At 49.9% G+C, this 9,899-nt stretch overlaps 1 protein-coding gene across 1 annotated transcript in view; it reads right to left on the minus strand.

Moving 5' to 3' along the window:
- Nucleotides 1-9,899, minus strand: part of CGNL1 (cingulin-like 1) — a 101,383-nt gene that overhangs the window by 32,216 nt on the left and 59,268 nt on the right. The window contains exons 9-10 of the mRNA XM_014540337.1: nucleotides 2,343-2,546; nucleotides 1,384-1,488 (exon numbers count right to left, since the gene is read on the minus strand). Of these exons, the coding sequence (XP_014395823.1) occupies nucleotides 1,384-1,488; nucleotides 2,343-2,546 (309 nt within the window). The remainder of the gene's footprint in view (nucleotides 1-1,383; nucleotides 1,489-2,342; nucleotides 2,547-9,899) is intronic.

Consider the following 9,899-nt stretch of genomic DNA (forward strand, 5'->3'; position numbering starts at 1 on the left):
GGAGAGGGGGAGAGGGGGAGAGAGAGAGAGAGATCCAAAGCAAGGACACTGAGATCACCAAAGTCAGGGGGAAGAACAAACAAACAGGGTTTTATTATATATAAAGTCAAGGTCTCTGTCAAAAGCCAGAAGGAAGGTGGAGACCACTGAAGGCTGAGGGCCCTGAGTTAAGGGGACCTGAGAGAATCCTAGTACCTGGCTCCTCTCCTCCACCCCAAGGGGTAAAGCTGGGTACTGGGTACGGAGAGGAAAGCTGCCATGAGGCCTACAAATCTGGATGCTGCCTGCGGGCAGCTCTCACCACTTCTCACGGCCCCTCCCCCACCTGCCCTCGAGCTCCTAATGGAAAACTTTAACAACCTCCTCCCAGACAACTGCTCAAAAACCCCAGCTTTCACCTTCTCAGGGGCTTTCACCTTCTCAGGAACTCGCCTGAGGGATGGTCGGTGCTGGTTCTTTAAACCGAGAGAGCAGGGAGACACCTGGGTCACATGGAGGTCACTGTGCAAAGTCAACTTAGAACTTCAGGGCAGACTATTTTTTAGAACGCACTTCAATCAAGCTTTCTAACCTTCCAGTGGGAAAAGCTAATTTTCTAAGAACCTACTGATTTTGATGGAGATAGCTATTTAGTTTCAAGGGAAGGACTTCCTCCAGCTCCTGCCAAAGCCATCTTCAAGGTCTGCACTCGCTGGAGTCTGTTTGCCCAGAGGAGAGAGAAACTTGGCTTCTGCCAGAGAACCAATCAACGCCACGGGGCCTGGGGGACAGCCCTGCCCGCCTTCTCTCACAGGTCACGTTTATATCGGGAAAGCTGTCAAGCTCTTTAACGTCGAGATCAGCATTTTTCTTTTTTAATATATTCTTATTGATTTCAGAGAGGAAGGGAGAGGGAGATCAGAGAGAATCATTGATCGGCTGCCTCTTGCATGCCCCACAGGGATCGAGCCTACAACTCCGGCACGTGCCCCGACCAGGAATCAAAGCAGGACCTCCCGGTTCATAGGTGGACCTCCCGGTTCATAGGTTGAGCCATGCCCGCTGGGCAGGATTTTTCAACCCTGGTACTACTGACATTTGGGGCCAGACCCTTCACTGCTGTGGGGCTGTCCTGTGCCCTGTAAGATGTGCAGCAGCATCCCTGGCCTTTCCCCACTAGATGCCAGCAGTATCTCCCCTCGTGTGAGAATCAAAACTTTCTCCAGAGACCGCCAAATGTCCTCCAGGGAAGACCCGCTGGTCTGGGTGGACACTCTGAGGTCAGTGGTTACTACGAAGGAGCTACCCGGGAGGCGAGGACCGATGGCAATCTGTACACATCCCTCCGCCTCTGCTTCTCGGGCTCCCTGTGTGAGGGATAGAGATGACAGCCTCCGTGTTTACCTGAGCCTCTTCCAGCTCACTCTGCAGGGCCCTTTTGGCTGCCGTGGCTTCCTTTTCTTCCTTTCTTGCACACACGAGGGCCTCCTCTAACTGTCGGATTTCCCCCTACGACAAAACATGGGGTCAAGGTGTGCTCAGACGTGTGCTGCGGCTACGCGGCGGGCTCGGTGCAGGAGGGGAGTGAAGGAGACACAGCCCCAGCCCGAGTGTCCTGGGCCAAGGTGGCACACAACAGCCGTGCTCCTGGATGCGTGTGCCTGTCTGCAGTTCCGTGCTCAGCCAGACGTGAACACCTGAATCACCTGGGATGGATTTTGGAAAACACCGATATCCAGCCTCGCCCCTGGGGCAGGTACTGAGGGAACCGACTCCGGCACCCAGTCTTGGAAAAGGCTTCCGGGTGACTCTGACCTTAGGGGGACCTCTGTTGGAGCGCATCTCCCTTTACATGTCTTTTGTCCCCTCTTTTACTGTCAGCGGCCCTCATTACCTGTCTCTTTAGAACAGCCCCCCCCTCTAGAAACCCGGCAAACCAGAGCTGGTTTGTTAAATTGGTTTGGGACTTCAAACACCGTCAACTGTGTGTTAACAGAGAATAAATGGTGACGAGAGAGAACAGACCCAAGGGGGCTGCTGAGACGGCCTTTTTGGGGATGGGGAGGCCGCTGCTCGGTGTCCAAACGTTGAGCGTGTCTGCCGTCTGCGTGATCAGGGTTCCTGTGCCTACCCAGGCGTGCCCCACCCTGCCTTCATCAGCCCTGCTCCCAGGCCTCACTAGGAGCTCAGCTCCCATTCAAACCACTTGTGGGGAAACAAACAGCATGGCTTGCAGAGAGGACACAGTCCCGAGTGCTTGGACCTTTCCTACTAAATGATGGCAACGCACCCCTCCCCGCTCCTGACACGGCTCACACAGGAAGGCAGATCCGCCTCCGCCCAGCGCCGAGAGCCCCCCTCACCTCGTACTTCCTGAGGGTGTCCTTGGCTTTGGCCTCGTCGCCTTGAAGGTCAGCAGCCTGCCTCTGCAGCCGCGCCACGCTCTGCTCCAGCTCGCCCAGGCTGCCCCGCAGCCGCTCATTCTCCTCCTCCAGGGCCTGCACGCGCAGCTCAGCATCCACCTGGGCCTGCTGTGAGGTGCTCCGACTGGCCAGGACCTCGACATTCTGTGCAAAACATGGAAACCAGTGTCAAGGGGCAGTCCCCAGCTCGGAGGACAGCTGACATGTATTAAGAAACCATGACGTGCCCTGGTTGGTTTGCCTCAGTTGTTAGAGCTTCAGCCCTCGGACTGAAGGATCACAGGTTTGATTCCGTAAACCGGGGGCTGGCACACTGCAGCCAGCAGGCCAGGTCCAGCCCACCACCTGCGTGAAAAATGCAGTGTTACTGGAACACCACCACACCCGGACACGCTGCCGATGGCTGCCTTCCTGCTAGGGGCTGGCACACTGCAGCCAGCAGGCCAAGTCCAGCCCGCTGGCCACCTGCGTGAAAAATGCGGTGTTACTGGAACACCACCACACCCGGACACGCTGCCGATGGCTGCCTTCCTGCTACCACAGCAGAGTGAGGAGTTGTGGCCAAGACAACAAGGCCTGTGGTGTCACGAAGCCCGACGAACTTACGAATCTGGCTCTTCACAGAAAGCTTTAACCCTTGCCTGTGTAAGTGCTTGATGTCTAGAGGAGGCCCTTGTGCGCATGAGAAAGGAAGAGAAAGAAGCCAGAAGGGCCCTGGAGAGTGAGCTAGGAGATGCTCAGGTAAGCACTGAGGGCTCACACAGGTCTTCAACCTTGAACAACTCTAGGAGGTGAGTACTGTTCTTATCGTCATTTTAAAGACAAGACGCTGAGACTTGGGTGGATTAAGGGACTTGTCCACATTCACTCAGGAGGCAATGCATGCAGGCAGACCGAATCCGCAACCTGTTCCATAACCTTTGGCCACTGCCTCCCGGTGGGTTCACTTTCCTGACCCCTCACCATATGCAGGGCCTCTTAATAGAAGCTCTTGATGAAGGACAGTTTCTGTGTATAGATGTTCTTTAATGTCCAACACCAATTGAGAAATTAAAATGTGTTTTAATTACAATATAGCTCATAGTGCAAGCTCTAGGCACTATCACCTGAAAATGAGCCTGTGCTGCACACAAGTCCTAACAGAAGGAACAGCAGCAATAGCAGGATGGTTCTTATTAGTCCCAGATGTCTCATGGACTTATCATTTTTTTTTGGCTCAGTAACCTGAAGTGATGATAAGTGGCCTTGTCCAGAATTCCACCTCTCCCGGCAGATCTCTCACCTTCCATTTCTCTGCTACTACAACGATGCCCAGATTAGCATACCGACTGCTCACGAAACAGCAATGCAGATGTCTGCAAGGAAAGGAAGGCCCAGGGAGGGCGAGGTTCAGCTCAAAGGCTATGTCACAGCCCACCTGGGAGAGCTAGATGCCGGGATTGCTTGCTTGCTTGCTTGCTTGCATAGCCGTTCAGAAAGATCTTTAAATCTTTTAGCAGTACAGTAAGCTGTATTATCTGGAACTTAACCAAGTAGAGAGTTTCAGAAACCACTGCATCTTTTCACAACCCAAATGTTCAGTTCTATACATTCTACTGAGTCAGAACACAGCGGACATGGCGAGGAGAACTCAGGGGCCCAGCAGCTGAAATTTCTCGGCACTTCTTGGATATCATCTCCTACTTAAACCAACAAGATGAACGAGGAGAAGCAACGTGTGGCAGAAAGCTTGAAGACGGATCTAAGGAATCCAATAACTGGTCAGACCAGGGAAAGAAAAAGTCAGAATGCCCATTCCTGCCCTAATTTTTCCATCTATATATATAAAAGCCTAAGCAACTGTCTGACCAGAAAGATCTTTAAATCTTTTAGCAGTACAGTAAGCTGTATTATCTGGAACTTAACCAAGTAGAGAGTTTCAGAAACCACTGCACCTTTTCACAACCCAAATGTTCAGTTCTATACATTCTACTGAGTCAGAACACAGCGGACATGGCGAGGAGAACTCAGGGGCCCAGCAGCTGAAATTTCTCGGCACTTCTTGGATATCATCTCCTACTTAAACCAACAAGATGAACGAGGAGAAGCAACGTGTGGCAGAAAGCTTGAAGACGGATCTAAGGAATCCAATAACTGGTCAGACCAGGGAAAGACAAAGTCAAATTGCTCATTCCTGCCCTAACTTTCATATATATGCCTAAGTGACCATCTGACCGTCCAGTAACTATGATGCACACTGACCACCAGGGGGCAGACGCTCAACGCAGGAGCGGAAACCACAGGCATGGAAACATGGAACAGACTGATGAAACAATCTCAGAGGAAAGGGGGAGGGGTGAGGGCGGGAAGAGATTAACCAAAGATCTTATATGCATACTAGGGTCCCTTGGCCTGGCCTGCAGGGATCGGGCCAAAACCAGCTCTCCGACATCCCCCAAGGGGTCCTGGATTGTGAGAGGGTGCAGGCCAGGCCGAGGGACCCCACCGGTGCACAAATCTGTGCACCAGGACTCTAGTTAGAAGATAAGACACTACAAAGCTACAGTTATCAAGACAGGGTAGTACTGGCAAAAGGATACACGTATAGATCAATGGGATAGAATTTGGATCCCCAAAATACATCCTCAAATCAACCGATTTTCAACGAAGGGGCTAAGACAATTCAATGGGGAAAAAACAGTCTTCAACAAATACTGCTAGGACAAATGGATGTATATATCCATGTGCAAAAGAAAGAAGAAATCAGACCTCTTCCTTACACCAAACACAAAAACTAACTCAAAATGGACCACAGACCTAAATGTACAAGAACACAGACCTAAAACTACAAGAACAGGACAAGGACACAAAACAGGATCTGGTTTAACCTGGACTGGGGCCTAACTGGCACCCTGACACACTAGACAAAGGAGCTCATGCTGTGTTTTGATGTTTAGAACTTGGTATTTTCAGTTTGAAAGTTGTGGGATACATTCTGATCCTGAGAGGACTGAGCAGGCAAGAAGATCCCTCAGTGTGACCAACAGGGGTCGGCTCCAGTCCCAGCTCCCAGCTCCCAGCTCCCAGCTCCACAGGGCAAGCGAGCAGGAGCTTGTGTGTGTTCAGATGCTCAGTCCCGTTTGTAACACGTTTTTCTTTGTGCCTTCATAGTGCGGTAGACCACATTATGTTTACAAATAAATTAACTTAAGCCTCTGTTGACAGTCCTTTCCCGAACCCCTTCCCTGTCCCCACCCTGCCACATGCACCCAGTCCACTATTTTATATAAAGCCCAGAGGACAAACTTCCTCTTTCTGAAACCATCCCTGACTCACCTGCAGCAGTCCTGGAATCTAAAAACCTCAAAACCATATCCCTTTGTTCAAGGCAAGTCCCCCAAGCAATTCTACTCCGTGACTTCCCAGTGAAAAGAAACCTGGCTGAGAGGATCTCCAAAAGCCCTTGCAACTTGGAACTTTGATCTATGCGTCGTCTTTTCCAGATGCTTACAATGTGTCTCATGAATGTGGCAAAGGCAGCGGAAGGCCACCAAGGCCAGAGCTGGTCAAGATCCACTCGGACAGGAGGTCACTGGGGACAGCCGCTGACCTCACTTAAGCTGCTGGAGCTGCACTTCAGCGATTCTTTGATCTTCAGTTCTGCCTGTCCTGAGACTCGAGAGGAGGTTCCATCATAAGGAGCACACAGTTTCTAACCACCCATTTAGCGTGTCATGTCGCCTATGTGATACCTATTTTTAAAAGGATTACATTGATTTACTTTTTAACATTTTAACTATTATTCAGTCATAAGTAGTTAAGAAACAGCAATTTCAATTCCTCTGCCACTTATTCTAAAAGGCTGAAGGCACCTCACTGCGTCGGCACCGCGGAGGCAAAAGCAGCAGATGTGCTGTGTTCCACGGTTTTTCAAGGTCAGACCATCCCCTACAATTGCACTGAATCACTTCTGCACCCACCCGACAGTCAAGGCCAAAGGCTGGGTAACAGTGTGTGGGTGGTGTAACAAAGTCAAATTGCTCATTCCTGCCCTAACTTTCATATATATGCCTAAGTGACCATCTGACCGTCCAGTAACTATGATGCACACTGACCACCAGGGGGCAGACGCTCAACGCAGGAGCGGAAACCACAGGCATGGAAACATGGAACAGACTGATGAAACAATCTCAGAGGAAAGGGGGAGGGGTGAGGGCGGGAAGAGATTAACCAAAGATCTTATATGCATACTAGGGTCCCTTGGCCTGGCCTGCAGGGATCGGGCCAAAACCAGCTCTCCGACATCCCCCAAGGGGTCCTGGATTGTGAGCAGGCCGAGGGACCCCACTGGGGCACGAATCTGTGCACCAGGCCTCTAGTTAGAAGATAAGACACTACAAAGCTACAGTTATCAAGACAGGGTAGTACTAGCAAAAGGGTACACATATAGATCAATGGGATAGAATTGGGAGCCCACAAATTCATCCTCATATCAACTAATTTTCAACAAAGGGGCTAAGACAATTCAATGGGGGAAAAAACAGTCTTCAACAAATGCTGCTAGGACAAATGGATATATATATCCATGTGCAAAAGAAAGAAGAAATCAGACCCCTTCCTTACACCAAACACAAAAAATAACTCAAAATGGACCACAGACCTAAATGTACAAGAACACAGACCTAAAACTACAAGAACAGGACAAGGACACAAAACAGGATCTGGTTTAACCTGGACTGGGGCCTAACTGGCACCCTGACACACTAGACAAAGGAGCTCATGCTGTGTTTTGATGTTTAGAACTTGGTATTTTCAGTTTGAAAGTTGTGGGATACATTCTGATCCTGAGAGGACTGAGCAGGCAAGAAGATCCCTCAGTGTGACCAACAGGGGTCGGCTCCAGTCCCAGCTCCCAGCTCCCAGCTCCCAGCTCCACAGGGCAAGCGAGCAGGAGCTTGTGTGTGTTCAGATGCTCAGTCCCGTTTGTAACACGTTTTTCTTTGTGCCTTCATAGTGCGGTAGACCACATTATGTTTACAAATAAATTAACTTAAGCCTCTGTTGACAGTCCTTTCCCAAACCCCTTCCCTGTCCCCCCCACCCTGCATGCACCCAGTCCACTATTTTATATAAAGCCCAGAGGACAAACTTCCTCTTTCTGAAACCATCCCTGACTCACCTGCAGCAGTCCTGGAATCTAAAAACCTCAAAACCATATCCCTTTGTTCAAGGCAAGTCCCCCAAGCAATTCTACTCCGTGACTTCCCAGTGAAAAGAAACCTGGCTGAGAGGATCTCCAAAAGCCCTTGCAACTTGGAACTTTGATCTATGCGTCGTCTTTTCCAGATGCTTACAATGTGTCTCATGAATGTGGCAAAGGCAGCGGAAGGCCACCAAGGCCAGAGCTGGTCAAGATCCACTCGGACAGGAGGTCACTGGGGACAGCCGCTGACCTCACTTAAGCTGCTGGAGCTGCACTTCAGCGATTCTTTGATCTTCAGTTCTGCCTGTCCTGAGACTCGAGAGGAGGTTCCATCATAAGGAGCACACAGTTTCTAACCACCCATTTAGCGTGTCATGTCGCCTATGTGATACCTATTTTTAAAAGGATTACATTGATTTACTTTTTAACATTTTAACTATTATTCAGTCATAAGTAGTTAAGAAACAGCAATTTCAATTCCTCTGCCACTCATTCTAAAAGGCTGAAGGCACCTCACTGCGTCGGCACCGCGGAGGCAAAAGCAGCAGATGTGCTGTGTTCCATGGTTTTTCAAGGTCAGACCATCTCCTACAATTGCACTGAAATCACTTCTGCACCCACCCGACAGTTAAGGCCAAAGGCTGGGTAACAGTGTGTGGGTGGTGTAAGGAGGCAGGTTCTCTCAGGCCCTGCTCTGGGGCCAGGAACTGATACGCGCTCCCAGAAGGCAGGTTGTTAGCATCCATTAAAACGATAATGTGCCTTCTCTCCGACCCAGCAACGTTTCCTCTAACACTCATCCTACACGTGTGCAAAAGGACATATAAAAAAGGTTATTAATTGCAGCAGCATAAGAGCAAAAGATTGAAAACAACTAAATGCCAATTAATCAGGCATTAGCTACATGTTATATTAGTGTGATTAAAAAAAAAAGGAAAAGAAAGTGAAGAAAATGCAAGAAACAGACTATGACACATGGCATACTCCTGTTTGTATAAGAAGGGAGTAGGAGGGATAGAGATGTATGTACTTGGCTACACAAGTAACACCGACTGACTGGTGTGAGGGAGGGATTCGGGTTATGGAAAGAAGTAGAGGCAGGGATTCCATTGCAAACCCTCTCATGACTTTTGAACTATGGAAATTCAACAGATATCAAATTTTTAAAAAAATATATTGTTTTCTTTGAAAAATGTGACTATCCATGGCCACAGGCATGTACTTGGAGGACAACCACCTCCCCTGCCCAGTGCTCACCTCCTCCAGCCCCCAGAAGCCCTTCCCGGCACCTTCACAGATACGCGAGGCCTGAAAGATAGCAGCCCCGAGCCCAGGGAGCAGCTGTACAAACAGAGCGCGGCGCCAACTCTCCCACGCTGGCTGACATAGTTAAGAAATTCCTTTTCACCACATATAGCTGGGAGAGTGGAAAGGGCCAGATGGCCCCGGACTTGCACTTAAGGAAGCGCTGCTCCAAACCTCCACCCAGCAACCCTGAGGCAGAGAAGTAAATGTGGGGCGATGAGAGACATCCGCGGACTGCGGAGAACTGTCTCCAAGGCCTGGGTTTTTCCATTAAAAATGCACGTACATGTAGCATTCGACACCAGAACATTTTTCATTCCACTCTGTGTCTCTCTTTATATTCCGATACCGTGTCATTGGTGTTCCGGGAAAATGTGCCACTTCTACTCTGGAGCATTGCCAAGCACTCTCCTCCCTGGCCACCCAGCACACGTGCACACCTCCCAGCCCGAGTAACACAGACATGAATCATCTCAAGAATGGGATTCTCAGTTTTAATCCTGAAATGCGTATCTAACAGCGCAGAAGGAAAAGCAGTCTCATTCAGGCTGCACCTCGATTCTGGTCCCGGGGCCTTTCAGCCGGCCTGGTCTCACGGGGCCTTAGTTTCCTCATTTGCAAAAGGGGGAGGAAGCTACCGAACGTGGAGCTATTGGAAATATCTAGTTAGTGAGGTGGTGGCTCGTACGGTGGCCCCTGTTTTACCAGCAGGCCAATGAAACCCACATGCGTTTCCCAAAGGGGCAGGGCTTTGCACGGCTCACCCACATCCTTAAACTTGGCCTTATATAGCAAAGTGCACATCTTTACCAGGTATACATCAAGCCCAGGTTTCTCAAAAGAGAGACTGAGATCTTTGAACCGTCTCTCCAGGACAACTGTACCGCAGAAATTAGATGACCCCTTGTTATTTCAAGGGCAAGTGAGGTTTCTTGGTTGGCTAATCCGTTAAAAATGGAGCTCTGCCCTAACCGGTTTGGCTCAGTGGATAGAGCGTCAGCCTGCGGACT

This window comes from Myotis brandtii, unplaced genomic scaffold (assembly GCF_000412655.1).
Source record: "Myotis brandtii unplaced genomic scaffold, ASM41265v1 scaffold242, whole genome shotgun sequence".
Taxonomy (NCBI): domain Eukaryota; kingdom Metazoa; phylum Chordata; class Mammalia; order Chiroptera; family Vespertilionidae; genus Myotis; species Myotis brandtii.